Here is a 22,192-nt window from a genome sequence, read left to right as displayed (position 1 = left end):
TGCCATCTTGCATTTCCCATACACGCCCGCGCGCGCTTACGCACGCTCGCGCGCTGCGTATACCCTCCGCTGGGGAGTGCTTTCCAGCGGGCGTAAACGCTGCTCCGTAAAACCGCTGGCCGCCTCAGCGTTGTGCGCATGCGCAGTCGTGTCTCCGCTCGCCCGCTCCGCTCCGCTGGCCGTAAACCCGCTGGGCTAAAACTCTCTATTGTCGGGTTAGCTTGTGCCTGTTAAAGCGGAAGGCTCAGCATGTAACTCATACCTCAGGGATTTCTATTAGTATCAAACACCCTTTTCGACCAAGGGCCAGATGGGAGTGCTAAGCGAGGCTTGCGAGCAGGCTAGCTTGCACTGGACAACAGCTATTTTCTGTGCCTTTCCTCTCAATGTCTCTTCCCGTAGCCGCGGCGTCGTGGCTTTGACCTTGCGCTGCTAAGTCCGCGATAGCACGGGTAGAATCCCAGCTGAGGCGGCCGCATTTCGACGGAGGGGGGGGGGGGATGCAAGAAACGCACATGTATCGTGCAGTTGGTGCAAGTTAAAGAACCCCAGATGGTAGATATTAAGTCGGAGTCCTCCACTACGGCGTGCCTGATGATCATATCGTGGTTTTAGCACGTAAAAACCTCAGAATTTAATTAAACATCTTGTCTCGGCTTTACGTCAACGCTTGAAATCTAGTCAATAGCATGCGTGATAGGTTGTTCTAATTTGTATTCGCAACGAGAGCTGTTCGAAAATCATCCGCGCTTTGGCCCAGCCACCATCTCTACTAGTGTTTTGTCATGCCTCGAGTACCGCGCTTTTTTCATACCACGATTTTCTTTGTTTCTTGCAGAATTTGGGGGCGTGGTTAAACCAGCCTTCGACCTAGGTTTAGTAAATTGTTGGTGAGCGCTGCCCACTTTCCCTAGCAAGATTTTGAGTTGGCAGTTGATGAATCCCCTTCACCAAACATTGGCGGGTACTACTTGCGACGTGCACCTGTAACAGTGTTGAAAAAAGCGAGAAGACCTGAAAATGTTAAATATGGAAGAAAGGGTACTAGAATGAACTGAGAAACTAGAGCATTAGCTGCACGCACGCGTAAAGATGCGCATCGAGTCGAATCGTACAAACTTTGCATTGCAGTTCCGTTATATTCCACCAGGTGCCCCGAGAAATAGCAGTTGCATATAGCGCTTGTATGCTGCGTGTAGCTGGACCTGGTTAACCCAAGCAGGCAAGATGACTACTTATCACCGCCCCATTTCAAAGGGGATGCCAATAAACTATAGTTAGCATCATCAATAACGACATACCCTGTCACTGGTCAAGCGATGTGACATGCACGCCACGTAGTCTGGATACCTTTGTTTACTTTTCGGCACATGTTATGGCTTCACCTCTCAAGGTATGAAATGCTACTGAAGAAGCAAATCGTAGAGCTACGAGCGTGGCTGTAACCAGGCAACGTCGGGCACAAGCCGCAGCTCGCCATCGGCTTCAGGCGAAAAGTCCAGTTCTGGTGAAAACTATGCCGCGAAGAACCTCTAGCTCGTGCTGCCGAGAATGAGACTTCTGTGCAGCCGCTCTTCCGGCTTTCGCTGAGACTGTGCGGCGTGTGCCGCGTAGGCCAGTGGCATTGGTGTAAGGAGTATAACTAGAGCACTGAAGAGCAAACTATAATTGTAGAGCACACCACATTTCACCGTCAACTCAGGTACTGACAGAGATATTCAGCAAAAATACTAAAAATTTAGAAAATGGTTGTGTCTACGGGACCGCGAAATCCCCGGCAAAGAAACACCGCGGGTAGGTCACTCGCAAAAGTATAATTCGTGAGAAAACTAGATTTTTACATCGAATCTGTATGCGGGTAGCCGATTCGTCCGTCCGTCCTTCTGTCGCCTGTATACCAAAAACTTGTCCGGCTCATCCCCCCCCCCCCCCCCCAAAAAAAAATAGAAGAGAAAGAGAAGCGGGCAATTGGCTACGCCAATAGCGACGTCGTTGCTCTCCGTCGCAGCCGAGCGCGGGCACAGCAGTTTCTCTCCGACTCCGACATGGCTAGCCCCGCGTGATACGTACTCCTGATGAACAGGCAGCTTTCCATCAGCAACACCGCGAGCAGAACCGGGAATGAGCCCATTTACATCGTGCCGATCCTTGGATACCCACCGATGATCCGGCAGCCTACCAAGCCGTACGTCGTTTAATGAACCGTGGGGATTAACCCAGTGATGAATACCGGGGCCGCACATTAGGCTTGGCTGGTTAACCATCTGTATAGAGTGCTTTAGCGGTGATTATTTGAATGAACATAAGAACCGCATGAAGCGCACTGAGCTTTTCTAAATTAGAAACGTAGAACGCAGAACGATAGATGTATGCGACGGGCGATCGTTAAAGCATGGGCCGTATAACGTAAAACTATTTCAACATGTTTTTATTCCAATTTCCTGACGTGAAATGTGCTTAACCGCCGACGCAAGCATCGGGCGGTCACCCACAGGGTTGTCTGAACAAACCAATCAAATGCTCCCGTCGTTGATAGGAGGTAACATTTGTTTGCTTGAAAAACGAATAACATTGCCTGCACTGAGCGGCTTCTCTTATCTAATTGGCTCACAAGAGGCGAGGAGCATGTTCAAGTGCAGAATGATTCGATGGGGCCGAGCCACTGCACTGAATATCGATAACCGCATGAAGAGGGTGGTGCCGGCGTCTGCGATTGGTCCGCTTTCTCTTACTTAACTTGCGGTGGCTCGTCGACAATTTCGGCGGCATGCAACGGAAGCTTAAGAATGACGCTAAAACGGATCCTCAGCCCTCAGCAAAGAAGAGTTGGTAGAACGAGGTCGTAAACGTGTCGAAAGTTCTCGAAAACGTTACGCGGCCACGCAAAATGTTTTATTACACGCAAAAAAACCCTTGGTCTCCGGCAGGGACGAGTAGCCAATGCCGGAGCGATCGGCGGCAGTCATCTTTTATTCCTTTCGGAACGGAGGAGCCTGCGGCTATTCAGAGGAAAATTCATTTTTGTTCGGCATATTAACGCATCTTCAACACGTACACGTCACTTTGACGCGGTAAGTTTTTGCGATTTTGTGACGTCGCGTGAGGGACAGGTGAAGCGGATGCAGCCTGAAAACTTTTGACCGATGGCCGAGGGCTAATGGTGAAAAGGCGTCGAATCAGAAATAACTAGTTTTGTTTTGTTCGGTCAAATTATGCATATTCAGTGTGTACACGTCACATCAGATGGGTAGCTATCGCGGTTTTCGTGACGCCGCGTGACAGACAGGTGAGGTGGTGGCGGTCCAAAAAAGTTTTGAGCCAGCGCGGTGCGCTGATTGCAGAATTGGCATTGAAAAGTTTGGTATAGCTTTACGTTATAGCACCCCATATCTATGCTACATAGCTCGCACAAACACACATGGTATGTTCGTCCAGGAAATGCGCGTTAAGCTGCAATTTCAACGGGGGGGGGGGGGGGGGTGGGGAGGTCGTGTTGCGACTAGACATCGTTTTCCAGGCTATGCACTTTATCATATTGAGATACAAGAGGCCTAGCATAAACTGATTAGGCGGAAAGTTGGCGGCAAAAATCCTCGGTATCTTTATATGCTATTCAAATCGCTTTCTGTAAATGTCCTTCACAGAATCATTTACACAGGCAAGAATCCATTCACGGACGTACTAACCAGTGTAACATTGAAACGCATGCACTAAATAATTGAAATTCCGCAGAAAGGCCAGAGAAGTCTGCAAGCAATCTATAGTCTCGATTCTGAAGGGGTACAGTATTCACTCGTGCAAGTCTCGCACATTTTTTCGTAATTTTTACCTGGTGCGGACTTTACGCCAGTCGGGCTTATGGCTAGTCGCTGAAGCCTCGAATAGCGCACAGACTGCTGTGGAAATAAATGCAAACACTGGTACACGACGATGAACCCATCTACAGTGGCCGATCAATTGGTCGGACACGGACCTGTGTCATCGTTTAGCGGCTTGCGGGAATTAACGTGAACGTGAATTTGAGCGTGACGCTTAGTGAAACATTTTTTTCAAAACTTTCGCACTCCCAAGTAAGCGTGCGGTTTTTACAAGAGAGCAGACCTTACACGAGTAAATGGGGTAGTTCAGCCTGTAGATGGCGGGAACTTAGTACACAGAAAGTAAGCACTTACTGAAACCCAGCGATCGATGCTGTGAAAGAAACACACACACTCTGTGGAGATGGTTATGCGATACAGCCTTTTATTCAGAATAAGGGATGAGGGGATCCCTGCCAGCCTACTCTGCTCGTGAGTTGCACTGCTTTCTGAGAACACATTCGCCACGTGCATTGCGGCAGAAAAGCACTCTGCACCAACACCTGTACTCCAAGTTCGCAACACAGGCCAGAGGTTTGCCCCTCCAGTTCTTTTGCTTAACGAGCTCGCAGTTGCACTCGCCACAGTTGCTTGAGTGGCCCCAGTACACTTCGCGGAGAGAGTTGCACTTGCGGCTACCTGAAAAAAAAATAAGTAGAACGCACAGGGTTTGTTAGCAGAAATACGTAGGTTGACAGCGCCGCAAGAGCACTGGTTTTAGCAGTGGATATTATGCCACTCTTGCGCTGGCTGCGGCATCTATGTTGCATAAAAGAACGTTTGCACAACAAGTTAACCGTCCTATAGTTTGGGTTTGCATATATAACTCGTGTTTCAGCTTTCGTGAAGAAGCATATTGTTCATCAAGAACACCATCGACAGCGTGCTTGTAGCCATATACAGGAATGACTCAAGCTATTCAGAATTTTTAAATAAATAAATAAATGCCGCTACGCTGCTGAGCGCTCCAACCCTGGCTTCCCATTAGATATGTAGCATTTGTGTCTTAACATAAATGTCTTTTCTTCCAAGATAGACATAGAGAGGACGAGAAGAAGACTCTTTATAGTCTCATTTCGCCAGCTCTCTCACCTATCGCATCCCCTCGCCTCTCCCCAGTACAGGGTAGCCAACCGGAGATAATCTCTGATCAACCTCCCTGTCTTTCCTTTGCCTTTCTCTCTCTCTCTCGTCATGCCATCGTCGGCACGTTGTCCTTTTATCAGTGTCATCACTCAGTATCGTCATCCCTTCGTCGTCATGCCGTCGTCGTCGTTCCATCGATGTCAGTATGTCTTCTTCATTGTATCGTGATAACACTGTCGTCATTCAATCTTGATTAGGCCGCCATTGTCATACCGTCATTGTCAGACAATCCCTATCAGGCCTCCATTGTCAGACCGTCATCGTAATGCCATCGTAGGGGCGGCATTAACGTCACTCCAGCTTCGTCATCCAGCTTTCGTCATGCCATAACCACGCCATCGTCGTCATACAGGTTTCGTGATAGTTATCTTCACGAAATTTTGATCATACACTCGTCGTCCCCATTGTTATCGTACCGTTGTCACGCTATCGTCGTCACGGCATTGACGAGCATTGACGGCACTCCGACGACGGCACCGTCGTCGGAGTGCCGTTGTGGTCGTTCCATCGTCCTCATGGTATCTTCGATATTCGCTCTCGTCATTCTGTGGTCGTCATACCGTTGCCGCCATGCTATCGACGTCACGCTGTCGTTTCAACGTCGTAATCACTTCACCAACGTCATCCCATTGTCACCATGCCGTCGCCGTGAGACCACATTCGTCAATCCATCGACGTGATTCCTTGCTCGTCATTCTATCATAATCATTATGTCGTCCTTCAAGGGTAATTATGCCACTATTTTTACGACATCGTCGTGATTACGTCGTCATCACGCAGACGCTAGCGTGCATCTGTTGTAATGCGTGTTGGTCGTGCAAACGTCGTCATTCCAGCTTATTCACCCGGTTGTCGTCATATCGTGGCCTTCACACGATCGTCGTCAAGCTGTCGTCGTCGTAACGTTGTTGTCATTGTGCCATTGTCATAATTTAAGTATCCACATTTCATTGCCTTCATGGCATTGACATTGTAGGCCTTTGTCGTTTGATTGATGTCATGCCCCCTTCATCATTCCATCGTGACTACATCGGCGTTGCGCGGTCGTTGTCACGCCTTCGTGCTCTTGGGTGACGTTGGAAAGCGAGTGCCGTAGCTAAGCGGGACGATATGAAAGTTTTTGGCATGTGTCTGAAGCAACGAAAGGGTCACAATTGCTACTGCACGGGTTAAAAAAAAGTGATTGCGGGAATACGGACTGTAAGGTCGCTCTGATTGTTCGTGTTCTTAAGTGTCACGAATCCGCCACGTGCTGTGTGTATAGAGAGGGGGTGCACTCCCCCCCCCCCCATGTCAGCGGGGCAACCATTTCTGTGTCATGTGGGGTCACGGACCGCGCGGTGTTGGGTGACGCGTCGCGGCAGGCGCCAGGAGGGCGAGTGCCGATTCCGGGAAGTCGGTATTGTGCATACGGTGTTGGCAGTCCGCCGACGGTCCCACGAGTCCACACAGACCAGCCTTGAAAGGGACCGCTGTACACGGTATTGTGGGTCTGGCGCCCGAGTACCTGACTAATTGGAGGCGCCGCCGAGGTCAAGAAGGGCTTAGCAACTCTGACCCCGTGCCGCATGCAGTGAGCATGGACCTAATCTTCTACGCGTCCGGAACGCAATCGCCAGCCTTGTTATTGGGTGCGACTGCCTGCGTGGTGTCGAAGGCCAGCTTACAGTGCACGCTGTAGGAATGCGGTGCACACGTAAAGAGTGCATTCGGACGACGGCGTCTTGGAAACACGCACTTGGAGAACTTTGTCTTGTAGACAATAAGTTTGAAGGACAAGGAGGGCCATCAGTCTCCCACGCGGACAAACTTTGAGTACGGCCGCACTACGTGGTATCGATGCCCCTGCTTTCGAGACAGTTGCGGCCCAGAGACGCCCTTGGGATTTGAGGCGGCCTAGCGATAACTTGTTCGGGCCTGGCGTGTTTTGCTGAGCCCGTCACTAACTACGAAGAAATGAGAGGGCATCGGAGTTTTAGGGAAGAAGGAAAAGAGCTTTGTTTTCCAATATGTTTATTTTGAAGAGTAAGCCCATCCCTGTGGGTTGTGGCTTAACAAACGGTTGACTCTGATTGGCAACTGAACCTGTGGGACGGGCCAACGGCCCTACCGCCTTTTTTTTCCTTTGTGTAATTGGGCTATAAAAATCGGGACGACATGCTGTCCCTCAGACTTGGCTGAAATCAGGATTGCTGATAGATCAGTGAGCCTCCGTACTATGTGCGTTAAAACGAGTCTGGGCTCTAACAGTCATTGAGACAGTCGAAGAGTGAGACTTTGTTTCTCAATTGTTCAAGTTTGTAATGTATTTGTTTTACCTGCCATGTATATAGAAAAGTTTACCTATAAATATTTCTTGTACATCTGATCTCATCGCTTCCTGCCTGCGTTTGATCAACAACTGCCGATCATCGTCCTAGAAGCTTCAAGTTCCAGCGGTGAAGCGAGGACAGAGAACGAACGAAACTTTACTCGGACTGTCGCTACATTGCCCGATTGCTATTCACGTTACCATGGACAGTCATCGTGAGATGAGTTCTGCCGTACTTTTTCTATTTCTGTACAAGCTGAGGACGATCGCTGAAGATTGCTTTACAAAAGGCAGATATCTAGTAAAGCGTGATAATCAGGGCGTCATGTGGCAGAGCCGCCCGAAGAATACATCAGGGAAGCAGCGTGTGTCGCTGGAAAGAGAACACAAAGGGCGCGCAGCCTCACGCCGTTGCGTTGACACACGACTACATTACAGAACTGATGTCGGTCGTTACTATGGTACAGTAGCTTCTGCAGACGCGTCGAGCAAAAGAAAATAGCAAAACGAGAACGTTTGTTGACTGATGCTGGAGCACTGAGCAAAATCAAGTGAAAGCTTGTGTGAGAAATATGCGCATTTTGTGGTGCACAGCCTGCTCAGCTGGCCTTTATTGACAGATTATGGACGAGGAATCTGTAGCCCAGACGCCGCCTTGCACTCATTTCTGCGAACACATCTGCCGCTGTCATCTCGGCAGAAAAGCAGCCTGCACCAGCACCTGGATTGCTTCTCTGGAAAGCAGCTTGCGGGTATCCCACCGAAGCGTCCGGTTGCTAAGTAGATGCCACAGCTGCACTCGCCACAGTTGCGTGAGTTATTCCGGAATACCTCGTTCCTGCCGCACTTCTGGTAGACGCCATATCCTAAAGGAATGCGAAGCGGATGTTATGCACAGCGTGTGTTACAAAAAAAAAATGCCATTAGGCACGCTCATTGGGCAGACACCAGTGGGCTGTAGTAGAAGCCGCGAAATAAGCAAGAACGTTCTTTGAATATCTGTAGGGTAAGAGAACATTTAACGAAAAGGATACTTCTCACACTCCTGGAGGCCGCACGAAGCTATCAATGAAAGCCAAACGAATTTCTCTGATAGAATGCTTCACGCAGTGTAGAATAAAAAGAGGAACAAACGAAGCTTTGTAAATTTCAGAGCTATAACATTTTGCTTGTGCAGTGTGGATGGCAGCTTTCCCTGTCAAGAAGCTGCTGAGTACCACAAGAGATGTTGAGGTGAGGGAAAATTTTGGGAGTAGAGGAGGAACAGAGGGTGGTTTGACGACAAACTGCCGGTAGGTAAATGCGGCACCGCTGATGCTACCTTTGTCTCTCGCTCTCGATAGGTAAAAAGAAAAAAAGAATGAGAGCGCGCGAATGATAGTTGACATTAGGATTAAACAGGCAGGAAAAAGATTTGTTCTTGCAACAATTCATAAAAAAATTGTTCACCTTGCTCCTGGATGCTATCCAGGGGCTACCCTCGCAAGAACAACGTCACATGCAACGTAAATAACAAGGTAGTTCCATTCCACAAATCAGGTAACAGTAATTCACCCTTAAATTATCGTCCCATATTCATAACTAGTGTCTGTCGCAATATCATGGAACACGTCATGTACCTAAGAAATTCTCTAGACAGTAATAACTTTTTTCGTCGTCGCAACAAGGCTTTCGTAAAGGTCTGTCGTGTGACACTCAATTAGCTACGTTTATTCATGACCTACACCCCAATCTCGAAACTAACACTGCAATCGATATCATTTTTCTTGATTTGGCAAAAAGCGTTTGATAAGGTAGCTCATCAACGCTTATTAAAACATCTCACCTGAACTCCCACCCTAGCGTTCTAACATGGACAAAATAATTTCTCAGCAACCGCTCACAGTCCGTCAGTATTAACAATATTACCTGAGAATTTCTTCCCGTCACATCAGGCGTTGCTCGAGGTTCTTTTGGTTCCTTCCTCTTGCTAATACACATGAACAATCTACCATTGCACGTTTACACTCAGATTCATATGTTTGCTCAGGATTGCGTTATATATCGAACTATCACCCAGTCAAGCCGCCTAGAGCCGCTTCTAGCCCTGAAGACCGTCCAGATTTCTAGACAAATAAAGATTGATTGACTAAGTAATGACCACACTTGCCTGCAGAATGACTGAACAACATTACAGACAGGTGGGATCACTGGTTAATGGTTTGAATCATCATCATCATCATCATCATCATCATCATCATCATCATCATCATCATCATCATCATCATCATCATCATCATCATCAGCCTGGTTGCGCCCACTGCAGGGCAAAGGCCTCTCCCATGGTTTGAAACACTAATATGTAAATTTTTGTCAATTTTCCGCAGCCGTAATTAGTTTCACTTTCTCTACACAGTTAATGACATCCCCATTGACCCTCTGGGCTCAGTTAAGTACCTAGGCATTGTGATCGCGCATGACCCAAACTGGTGTTCGCATGTTACTGACATCACATTATGCGCTAACAAAACCTTGGCATTTCTGAAATGGAACCACCGCAATGCTCCTCACCGGGTAAATTTGTAGCATAAAAAACATTGTTTAGGCCGAAACTCGGATACGCATCACTTGTATGATATCCTCACCAGATTTACCTAAGCAACGCATTAGAATCTATACAGAATCACGTTGTAGGACACATTAATTCGTCATACTCATGCGACATCAGCGTTTCGTCATGAAAAGTAGATTCTGGTGTGAACACGTCAGCGTACCGTCGTCGTATCACGAGCTTGTCATTGTTCCTTAAGTTCTACGACAATTAGCTTTGCCAAGCATCTCGCATTCTACCACCTTCGCGCAAATTTCGGCACATAGGCCATCCACTAAACGTCGCTCGCCCTTGTGCACGCATTGCCGCCTGCTCGTAATCATTTTTTAATCGCACAGCTAAGGAATGGGCCGGCCTTCCCCAACCACATGACAGCCATCACCACCTTCTCTGCGTTCGTGCATGAAGGAGCAAATGTTGTTATTATTATTATTATTATTATTATTATTATTATTATTCAGAATATTCCTGAATATCCTCAAGAAGGGTATTACATGGGAGGAGTGATTAGTAAAATAACATGGGAACAAGAATAGTTAGACAATAATAGTTTTACTGAAATAAGAACAAGAAACCTAATTACAAACAGCGCGGGGTTAACGGTGAGAGAAGGGGGTTAGGAAAGAAAGTGATAAGAGCAAGACCATAACATATTCTGGAGCAGGATACATACAACACTTATGACGCTAGTACTAATGCGGAAAATAACGTCCTGGACAACCTTCTGTGACATTTCTTTGTATACCCACCCCTTAGGTAATACCCCGCAAGAGGTCTTTAAGGTGATAAAATGAAATGAAACGAAACATGTTGAATTCATCGCAACAGTGAGTCATCTGATTGGAGAAATGGTAGAAGCTGATATGAGTTAGTAATTCACAACATAAAATGAGCGCAACAGAAGAAAGAAAGAAAAGAACAAGGAGACGCGAAAGAAAAAGAAACATAGTGTGCACTTCACACATTGTTTATTCGTGACGTACATGTAAATTACATATACTTGTACAGTCTTGTCAAAAACAAGAGAAAGGAAACAATCTAGCAATCGCTAATATTTCAGGAAAGGTCGATCTCCAAACTGAACACAATTAGTATGTTGCAAAAATGTCCAAGGTGCAGCATGTCTAGCGTTATGATATGGTGCAGAAGAGTACTAGGTAGCTGTTCCTAGTATTGTAGGTCTCGAAAAGAACGTTCAGGAGAACGCCATACTAACGTGCATGGTTCAAGGTTAACTGGAAGTCCATTGTCGCGAACGCGGCTCCAAGCCTCTTATCTGACCGTTGCGATGTGCTGGCGAAGCACAGAGTGTAGCTAGCCCGTAAAGTTATAGGCGTCAACCATATCTGAAAGCTACCTAGACTGTGCGTTAATGATCCGTCTATTGCGTTACCGTCAAGTTGGATGGCATACCTGAACCGGTTTTGGCCATATTCACTTTTGGGTGCATTTTGCAAACAACCATCAAAAGGACGTAAGTTCACTTGAAGGCGGAGGCTTGTAGTGAATAACAGTGAACGAACCCGGAGCAGTGTCGATGTAGCGAATGGTTAGAACAGATAATTAAGACCGAGTGCCGTTGTCGAAGTGTTGACTACAGCCACGTGCCTTGTTCGACCGCTGTTATTTATATGGAAGTAGTGAGCATGTGCGGTTTCCTGCTGCTTAGACATTATAGCTGGTTTGTTTTTCTTCCCTCTCTATTGCACAAGCCTGTATATACGTGATAACTTATCGCCAACCAACATTGTTGGAAGTCTGCATCCTGTTGTCCCCCGTTTTCGTGTCTTTGTCGTCCGCATTTGGCTCATTTTATGGAACTGAAGGAAATAAAAAGTCAATACCAGCCAACTGAGTTTCTATAACAACATTGAACAGCTGTTTTGTATGTCTACTCGTTACGACTTAGAGCTCCTATCTCCTGGCAACCTTAAATCAGCTGGACTCGAGACCACGTTCTGTGACAAAGGTACCCGGACCGCGACGACTTCCATATCTGGTTTGAAGAGCTATTCGCGCAATAGTTCATTTTTAAAGTGCACTGGTCTGAGTCACAGTTTACAGTCCTCCTGTTCATCTTCCCCCGTGAACGCAAAGTTCAAGCTCTCCCTCTTGCTTCTAGTTTTATACCCCTTTTCGTATACACCCTGTGTAGGTTGGAAAACCTGACGCTAGTGTCGTGGACCTCCCTGTCTTTACTCACCTTGGTTTCTCTTTCTTTCTTTAACAACGGTTGGGGTTAGCGGTTCCAAAGAAGAAAAGATGACATTTGCTATGCATGGACGATTAGGCGGTCATATACGGGCATGAAGGCCTAGTACATTTGAATGACAAGTTTTCGGCTGGATTTGTGATATGTTACAAGCGTAAAATCAAAGCGAAGACGCACGAACAGCAAGCGCGGCAACAACCCTAGGTTTTGTGGTGTCGGTGTTTCCTTTATTCGTCCAATCTGGTTTTGCGCTGGTAACTTGTTTCAAGAATACTGATGTATGCCAAGCAGTGAAAATGAATTCTTCACTGTTAACGATATAGTTCGCAGTATACATAGCCGAACCTCGTACGTGCAAACACACGTTTGACGGAGTGAGTGAGTGAAACGACTTTATTCTACGTTTGAGAGAACAAAAATATAAGCGGCCTCGCTTATCGATGAAAATAGCACCCGTATGAGCACATAAGTACGACCAAGTGAAGAGAAAGGAGAAAAAAAAAAACCTTGTGTGTTGCAATTGGAAACGAGAGAGCCCAGTGATGAAAAACGAGGGGTCTTGAGAACTGGAATTTACCTCATTACTAAAAGTTGGCCGGTCATTTGGAATTCCACGTATGTCGACATTCCAGCGATGCTTTGAACAAAGTTCCCTAGAAACTCTAACGCAACGGCACCCTTTCTTCGTCTGTTCACCCAAACATTGGACGTTGACCATACGAGTCTATAGAACACCTCTTCTTGCTTCAGTAATCGATAATACGACCAGCGCTTTCTATATCACCCACGTTAGAATCACCTACAGATTCAAGTACACTCCCGTTGATAAAGTCGGTCGCATGCGCCATAAACTCAGAAAGCGACACATACATGGCTGAAGTTCTGTGGTCTCTTGTGCATCGTGAGATGAACAACTCCTCAGTGTTGTGTGTTATTTTCTTTTTTCTTTCATGCCTTTAGTCATCTTCCTCCTGCATAGTATAGTAGTCTGTATGTGCGTCTGACTGCCCTCTGTACGTTTCTTTCCGTCTTTCTCGTTCTTCCACTCTTGCAAATAAACACATTTCAGTGCTTTCACATCCTCTGAGAATCATCAAAAATTCGCATAAGAAAAAAAAAATAGACCTCCTGTGCCTGCTAGAAGTACAACACTGAGCCGAAAAATATTGTACACTGCCAACCTGTCACGGGATATCCGCTAAATGACTGCATAGTACCACGGTGCGCATTCCAAAGTAACCTGCACTACAGGGGCGATTTGTAGTCAGGTCGTCGTGGAAGCCAACAGTTATTGCGGTGATGTTCACTTTTGAAAGAAATGGCTGTGGTACGCACCCAAAGTTCCATAAATGCCCGGTCGTGTGATGCTCCAGCCAGCCCCGTTAACACCTCCGAGACCTAGAAAATAACAATGAACAAATAATAAGAAAAATTACAAGACTTACAAGAAATCTTTTGTCGCTTGCGTTTAGATGAGCGAAAGCAAATTCTTATCTTTAAAGACGTGTGGGTAGACTGATGGGCAAAAAAAAATTTAGCAATGTAAGGACATGGACTCCATTATAGTGTTTATTCCTTTAAATCAGTTACAGCAAAGGTGCGATCGGAGATGGTTGTTCGGCGCGTTCGTTCAGTTACCGGCGCGCGATTGGCCTACTCCGCGCCGACGTCGCAGCCCCGGGGCGCGGCCACATTTTTGGTGACGCCAAAATGACGACACGCTCCTGTCAATCATCCTCCCACCAAGCATTTCGTCTGCTAGGCGCCGAACCCGACGGGCGCTGGGAAGTTTGGAGCGATCATACGGCTTCGCATGGCGCGTCTGGTGGATTGGATTGGATCGAACAGGCGGCGTTTTCGGCTGCGGAATGGTACGTTTGAGTCCAATCCATAGTTTAATTCGAGAAATTGGCGCTTCCGTTGGGAACCTAGGTTGTTGCGCTGGCGTTTCTAGAAGAAGGAGGAGAGCGGGTGCCGGTGCGAAACGCGTTTGAAGAAATGGCACAAAGTGAATTTTGACGTCGTTTTTGTTTCTCGAAACAAATAATTCGTCGGTTGTACCGAGAAATCGACAACATCATCGGTGCCAGCGAGCCACTGGAATGTTGTCGCTGCCTCTTGAAAAGTGCTCCACTCATCCCGTCGTTTTTTTTTCTTCTCGCTGTGCGCGACACCACCTAGGGACGACGAAAAGAACCTGATAGTTATAAATTGCAGTAGTCACACGTACTACTATTTGAAAACGTGTTTGGGCTTGAGAAGAAAAAATACATTTTTTTAGATAAAGATTTAACATGATAGTTATAAATTGCAATAGTCACACGTACTACTATTTGAAAAAGTGTTTAGGCTTGAGAAGAAAAAATACATTTTTTTAGATAAATATTTATTTCACTTGGAAGACGAGAAACATTTGGTTTTGTAGTATACTGTTTGCAAGCAGACGATAAACGACGCAAGTAAACTTCCGGGGAGGTCACCGCTTCCTGATTGGCTGCTCTCTCCGCCCCGCTGTCACAAATTTTGCATACTGCAACTTTGTGACGTTGCAGCAACTGAACAGAACGCGTATCGAACAAAACATCTCCGATCGCGCCCCAAGTCGCCGTTTTGAGTTCCCATTTGTTTAGCGACGCCTACTTGACCGATGTTTTGGATGCCAACCAAAGAAGTGTCGTGGTCACGTCGCGGTCGTCGTCGAGCCACCGCCGTCATATACCACCGTCGTCGTGACTGGCGTCGACATCGTCCCCCTACAGTTATCATTGCGCCGCCCGCCCTCATCACTGCTGTAAGATAGTCTTAGGCATCCTAGTGCTTGAATTCCACAGTTTAGCTGTCTGCCTTGTGTTACGCGCCTTAACAAGCGACATTGACCCGTTTCTGATAGCTCATAGCTGCTGTTCGCAGCAGAAAGGTGTTATAGCGGTTTATTCGAACGCTCCCGTGAGCGTATTACTCATGCGATAAGTTTTGCCGAGACGGGCAGTTCGCAGAGCCTCGAAGCCCAGCGTCTACAGTGTCGAACGGGCAGAACCAATGCTTTAAATAGCTCGAGGTAAGCGAGCAAATCAAGCCTCCGCTTTCGTCGTGTCTCTTTTCAAAGCTCTGATCTCACGCTCTTTAGCGCCCAAACCTATGTTCAGCTGACTTAATGCGTACTAGCAGGCGCTTAACAGGGAAGAGTCCTTAGGTTTCGGATCTGCTTGAACTTGACACAGAAAAATCGAGATGCGCGAGCTTCCCAAGGCACACATTCGGGAAGGTGGCAGCGACTTTCTGGCGCGCGTCACTACAAGCTCGTTGAGAGTCTTTTGCTTTGAGGTTTGTTCGAAACAAGTGAGTTGTGCAGCCGGGCCTTTATTTTCCACCATTTTGTTGGCGCGATACGTGTGAGTGCTGAAATGTTTTCCTGTCTTGCAGGAGCCAGAGTTAGATCGTCCGTGGTAGCCGGGATAAAGTGTTGTTCTTAATCGACATATCTTGAGTACGGAGCATGAGATGAAGTAGCCTGACGACGACGACGACGTAAAGACGACAGTGCAACACAGGAGACGCACAGACAAAGCCAAGCCACTTTAAAGCTTTCAAACACTCTCACAGTAAAATAAGCTGAGTGAAAATGTGAGATCAGCCTAATCTTGCGAGCCAAAAATAAAAAAGAAGCAATAAAAATTTTTTTTTGAGGCGATGCACGCTGATTCTTCTACACTACGCCATGTGCTTGGCTGGGCGTATCTAGATAGAATGACGGATATATCATGACCTCTCGACGCCGAGACTTCCTCGTGGCTAGAGAGGCGAACTTAGCACGCTTTGGCATTGGCGCTGCGTATTCAACATGGTCATAATTACCCATATACACCGCAGTATAACTTTCTACAGCACGTTTCTAAGGCAATACCGCATTCACTAGAGGCGATTTTGTCCCGTTTTGAAGGAACGAGCTTGTGGCTGAGTGGTAGCGTCTCCGTCTCACTCTCCGGAGACCCTGGTTCGATTCCCACCAGCCCATCTTGCAAGATTTTTTATTTATGAAGTGCCTTCTGGGATTTATCGCTCACGGCCAACGCCGCCTACGTCGACGACACCGGCTTTTCTGCGACACGAGCTCCTTAACGCTGTCGCGTTAATAAATAAATAAACCCTTGTTTTGCGCCATGATGGGCAGAATGATAGAGGACGAAAAAGAAAACACAGCTTCACAAACTACTGAGCCCCGTACAGTTCTAGAGGGGCCTAGAGTTAAAGGCAGTAACTGCACGCGCACTGGACGCAGTAAAGGTAATAAGGGAATTCGCCTAACAATAGCAATTATACAATAGACAACTGGCATTTGACAAAAGAAAAAAAGAAACAGTACAGACAAGGAAACACATAACGTGAACAAAAGAGAAAAATAAAGCAGAGCGTTCTAATTAACACGAGATTAACGAGGCCTAAGCATAAAGTATTCAAAGAATACAATAATAAAGTAGTAAGTGTGCACAGCAACAAAGTAAGCCTGCACGTTTGCATTCGCGAAGGAGGAGTAAAATACTGCCAAATAAAAGTCATTTTACGAAATAGCAGCGTATTTCAGCATCACTACTCTGTCACTGTGGTAGCTTGGCACTTGCAAGCGCGCGAATACACTCTGCATGAGCGAGCAAACTATGCGAGAGAGAGGTATTTCCTTCTTTCTCAGAAGAAGTGAGAGAAGGAAACACAATTCGTTTATAGAGAAGTGTCCAGAGGGGAAGTGTGCCTACAGGGTTCATTTATTCTCCCTGTCAAGAAACTAGACGTGCGGCATGCAACAAGGGAAAAAAATAGAAAAATAGGAGAAGCACATTTACAGCAACATTTTTTTTGCAGCGCTTTCATGATCGATAAAAGTTTCAGTTCATATGGCCGTCCCCTAGGCGGGACCTTTCGCCCGTCCCACAAACTCGCAGGACCTTTCAATGAAATTCTTTGACTTATTGACCGACATTTCGACAGCAGCTTTCACGAGCACTGCTGATACAAATGCAGAAATGTTTTATGCATGAGCCTCCTAAGGAACGAGTATTCTACAACTGCGTAAATAGGCAGAATATGCATTCACCTGTGCCACCTCCGATGACTGCGCCGCCAGGTACGATTACGCTACCAGCAGATCCTGAAACAGAGAAAGCAAACCTTTGTCGTTGATCAAATGATTCGGCTGGAGAAGTACACACATACAGCAATAAAAAAAAGCTAGACAATGCCATCAAAGTGAAACAGATCGGTCCGCGAGCGCTAGAGGTGCGCGACAGGTTCGTGCTGGCATGGTGGTCGGCTGTCGTAGCAGTTGCGATCATGCTCATTGCAATGTCCGTGCCACATGTAGTGTGAGCATTGAAATTGCCTGTGACGTTCGTCGATGTACTCGACAAGTATGGCGGGCTGACGTGAAGGTTTCAACGAAAGAGAAGCAAAGAGACTGTTTCCGCTTCATGCTGGAAGCTGACGGGGTAAGTGAGGAAGGAGTGCGGAGGAGACATGTAGGTTGGCGGTGCTGAACCTGGTCGGCGAAACGTGTGTGAAGGGCTTTACTAGTGCCATTAGCCCCCTTTATTGCACTCCCTGTCTTTCTTGCGTTTCATTCCATAATCAAAGGCTGACAATCAAACTCGCGAGATGGGCCCGTTTATTAAAACTCACAAGTGCTGTTCGCAAAAAGCCTTGGTAGTGTTTTATCCGCGCGATGCCGAGCGGGTAATGCGCATGCGCCAATTTTTGAAGCGAAGCTGTATATACAGGGTGTTTCACGTATTTTGTGCCAATGATATAAAAAAAAAAAAAAAAACATTAGCCGCAGCTGAATAAAGCAACGGCATGTGGTTTGCCGTCATGCGGCAATCCTTAGATTACGTTTTTATATTCCACTTGATTGTTCGATTAACTAATATGAATTGTGCAAAATGTCTAACATTCACTTTAGGGCCGAGTGCCTTTCGTTGCGTTCTAGACGGAGTTCAGAAACGGCCGATCCAATTTTTTTTTTTGTGGCAACGTACATGCTGCGTGGGGAGATCTTTCTTGGGCGTTTAAAGAAAGCCCGCGAAATGTGCAATAAAGCCACGTGACTGCGCTCATGCACAGAGTCCCGGGTATGATCGTAGAGACTAAAGACGTCAATGCCTCTACGGTTCAGAAGCTCATCACCAAGACCAACAACGCTATCAGGCTCATCAGAAGAATTGCAAGTAGACACAGGGGCCTCAAGGAACATAATCTCATCAAACTCGTACACACGTTCGTCACCTGTCACTTCGCATTCGTTGCGACAATGATCAATTGAATACGATCCGAAAGAGACAGACTTAATGCCCAAATCAGAAAGGTCACCAAGCAAGCCCTCGGCATTCCGACCAGCACCAGCAACGAGAAGCTGGGGCACCTGGGCATGCACCACACCCTGGAAGAAATTGCCAAAGCCCAGCAGCGCACCCAGCTTCCTAGGATTTTGACGACGCCTCCGGGGCGCACGATCCTAGGGAAGCTAGGCTTTGCTCAAGGAAACATAGAAAAAGACTTTGCAGACCTCCCACAAGACATCCGCGCCAAGATCACGGTCCGACCTATACCCAGAAACGTACACCCCAAAACAACAGAGGCAGACGACAAGTGAGAGGACAATGCCTCCTTAATCAAGCCTTGGCGAACCGCGAACGCTCAGCTTTTGTGGACGCGGCTGTATACGCAAGAAACAAAGCTTTCGCAGTGGTGGTTGTGGACGGGCGCGGATCCACAAGACATGCAGCCAGGGTAATTGCAAGGAAGCCTGAACAGGCCGAACAGGTTGCGATCACTGTTGCGCTCACCGACGGCAATCTTTCCCATATTTACAGCGACTCCATAGCCGCTATCAGATCTTTCCAAAATGGCAAGGTCTGCGCACAGGCTCTCAGAATTTTTACAAAGAAAGAGATTAAGAAACACGTCATATAACGGTTTCCAGAACACTTAGGACCAAAGATCGGCGACGTCCCCAACCTTAGCGAGGCGGCGCACGAGGCTGCGCGCGCGCTTACAGACCGCGCGGCTTCACCCGACCACTAGGAGAACAAGGACGCCCCCACTACATACAATGAAATCACTAAACACTACTACCTACAACGTAGAGAGTATAGCACGCCACACCGCACGCTCACTCGAGCTCAAGCGGTTACACTCAGAATGTTACAAACAGACACATACCCCACGCAAAACAGACTACACCATTACATGCCTGAGCTTTGCGACAAGTCTTATTGCACCAATTGAAATACATTGCTTAACGTCTATCATTTACTCTGGCTGTGCTCGCAAGCTCGCGTAAACTGCGAACAGGACAAGCGCAAGTTTGAAAAAGCAATCCGGAGCGAAGAACGCGCTCCCCAACTCTGAGCCGCCTAGCCGGTCTACGACGTCACCAGGAAACTCAACCTCCCCGTTCCGTCGTAGGAGACGCCCACTCCATGAGAGCCCAAAGCTCTCGTGGACTGCAGGACCTCGAATACAGTTGATTTCCTTCCTTCCTTGCAGCGCTCTCGATCGCGGTTCGTGCGAAAGAACCATGCGCACGGACCGTGGCGAAGTGAGCGGCCACGGCTCTAAGCATCGCGGCTTCACAGTGCGTCAGCACATTTCGCGGTGGCACACGGAAAGGAAGCGCCGTCGTCCCTGATAAGCGATACGCTCGACGCACGGTTGAGAGCGCTGTAATTCTATAGCGCACGAGCGCAGTCACGTGGTTTTATTGTATATTTGGCGGGCTTTCATTAAACGGCAAAAACAAAAAATTGCCACGCAGCATACGTTACCAAAAAAAAAAAAAAATTGGATTGGTCGTTTCTGAAACCTCTCTACAACACAACGAAACGCACTTGACCCTAAAGTGAGTATTACAAATTTTGCATAATTCGTCTTAGTTAATTAACTAACGAAGCGGTATATAAAAAGTACTCTAAGGAGTGCCCCACGATGGCAAACCATACGCTGTTGGTTTCACTCAACTGCGGCTAACCACTTTTTAAAATCCTTGGCAAAAGTTCGTGAAACGCCCTGCGTAGCTACCCTCCGGTGGTGGTCGATGTTCGGCTGCCTACGCGTCCCGTCAACACGAAAAAATTTTCGTTCCCAGTAATTGGTGAATGCTCCGTAGTTCTCTCTACAATGTAAACATCTTGGAAAAAATTATACTAAAATTGGCCGCTATGGAGACTGTACCGTTACGCCGAGTTTCATTTACTCGTCATAATTAGTTAGTTCACAGTGAAGTTGCAAACGTTGCAGAATTTCCATCTGCTATCAACACATGGCCATCTACGGAGGGAGTATGGTTACAGAAAACGGCTGTTGCAAAAGAAAACAAAGATGTACAGAGAAGGAAACAGATAAACAACGTGAACAAAAGAGAAAAGTAATGCAGTACATCTTCTAATTAACATGAGATTAAGAAAGCCTAAACATAAAGTATTCAAAGTATACAATAATACAGTAGTAAGTGTGCAGAGCAACAAAGTAAGCCTACGCGTTTGCGTTGGCGAAGAAGCAGTAAAATATTGCAAAATAGAAGTCAATATGCGAAATCGCTGCGTATTTCAGCATCACTATACTCTATCACTGTGGTAGCTTGGCGCTTGAAAGCGCGACTAAATTCTGCATGAGCGATCAAACTATGTGAGAGGTGAGCGGGTAGCGTTGAAGTTTCCGAAGAGAGAGCAGGAAAAGCAATTCGTTTATACAGCAGTGCACAGAGGGGAAGTGTGCCTACAGGGTTCAGTTATTCTCCCTGTCAAGAAACTAGATGTGCGGCACGAAACAAGGAAAAAGAAATAGAAAAATAGGAGAAGAACATAAACAGCAAAATTTTTTTCGCAGCGCTTTCACCACCGATAAAGTTTCAGTTACATGGCCGTCCCCTAGGCGGGGCCTTTCGCCCGTCCCACAAGCTCACAGGCCCTTTCAATGAAGTTCTTTGACTGTTAAAGGTCCCCAGGTGGTTGAAATTTACGGAGTCCTCCAATACGGCGTGCCTCATAATCAGAAAGTGGTTTTGGCACGTAAAATTCCATAATATAATAACGTTCTTTGACTGACTGAGCAGCTTTCACGTACATTGCTAATACAAACGCAAGAATGTTTCGTGAAGGAGCATCCTAACAAACGAGTATTCTATTATTGCGTAAATAGATCGAATATGCATTCACCTGCGCCACCTCCGATGGCTACACCGCCAGGTCCAATTACTGCACCAGCAGGTCCTGGAACAGAGAAAGGAAACCTTTGTGGTTCATAAAATGATTCGGTTGAAGAAGTATACACATACAACAATAAAAGAAGCAAAACAATGCCAGCAAAGTGAAACAGACCGGTCCGCGAGCGCTAAAGGTGAGCGACAGGTTCGTGTTGACATGGTGATCGGCTATCGTAGCAGTTGCTATCATGCTCATTGCATAGCTCGTGTCACATGTAATGCGATCATTGAAACTGCCTGTGACATTCCTCGATGTACTCGACAAGTATGGCGGGCAGACGTAAAGGTTTTGACGAGAGAGAGGCAAAGAGACTGTTTAAATAGAAATGTAATGAGGTTCATTGAAAGAGCTTCCAAATGAGGAGCTCAAACGAGAATCTCAAGAAGCCTACAGTCAAGCGTGAGCAAAATACAGTTTTACACAAATGTATTCAGTGCAACGTATGAGAACAGAAAAGAAAAGAACGGACTAGCTTAGTGCTATCAACCTCTACGTTTTGATCACGTTTAATCTGACCGGTACACGCATATTGCAATCTGATCTCAATTACATTTCTCGTTGGTTTGACACTTGGCTAATGAAATTGAATAATATAACAAATGTAAGTCAATAAGAATAACATGGTCGGCTATCAATGCTAATTCCATTTGTCGTATAATTATGGATTCACATTTGCCATCGGTGACTTTGTCAAATACCTAGGCGTTCACATAACTAAAGATTTTTCTCAGAATTCCGAAATCGAACACATTATTGCCACGCCAATCTCGAGCTTGTACTCCTTCAACCCAGCTTTCCCCAAGCCGCAGCATCCAGGAGACTGCT

At 46.7% G+C, this 22,192-nt stretch overlaps 1 protein-coding gene across 2 annotated transcripts in view; it reads right to left on the bottom strand.

The window, feature by feature from the left end:
- Window positions 1-4,235: 4,235 nt before the first annotated feature.
- LOC142588403 (uncharacterized) overlaps window positions 4,236-22,192 on the bottom strand; it is a 151,903-nt gene continuing 133,946 nt past the window's right edge. Inside the window, exons 48-51 of one of the 2 annotated variants that reach the window (XM_075700098.1) lie at window positions 21,320-21,373; window positions 17,206-17,259; window positions 13,452-13,514; window positions 4,236-4,496 (exon numbers count right to left, since the gene is read on the bottom strand). In XM_075700098.1, coding sequence (XP_075556213.1) covers window positions 4,279-4,496; window positions 13,452-13,514; window positions 17,206-17,259; window positions 21,320-21,373 — 389 coding nt within the window. In that variant the 3' untranslated portion in view covers window positions 4,236-4,278. Of the gene's footprint in view, window positions 4,497-7,895; window positions 8,181-13,451; window positions 13,515-17,205; window positions 17,260-21,319; window positions 21,374-22,192 lie in introns of those variants that run through there. The other variant, XM_075700097.1, reaches the window with a different exon arrangement.

This window comes from Dermacentor variabilis, chromosome 7 (assembly GCF_050947875.1).
Source record: "Dermacentor variabilis isolate Ectoservices chromosome 7, ASM5094787v1, whole genome shotgun sequence".
NCBI classification, from domain to species: Eukaryota; Metazoa; Arthropoda; class Arachnida; order Ixodida; family Ixodidae; genus Dermacentor; species Dermacentor variabilis.
This window is presented reverse-complemented; position numbering and strand designations above follow the sequence as displayed.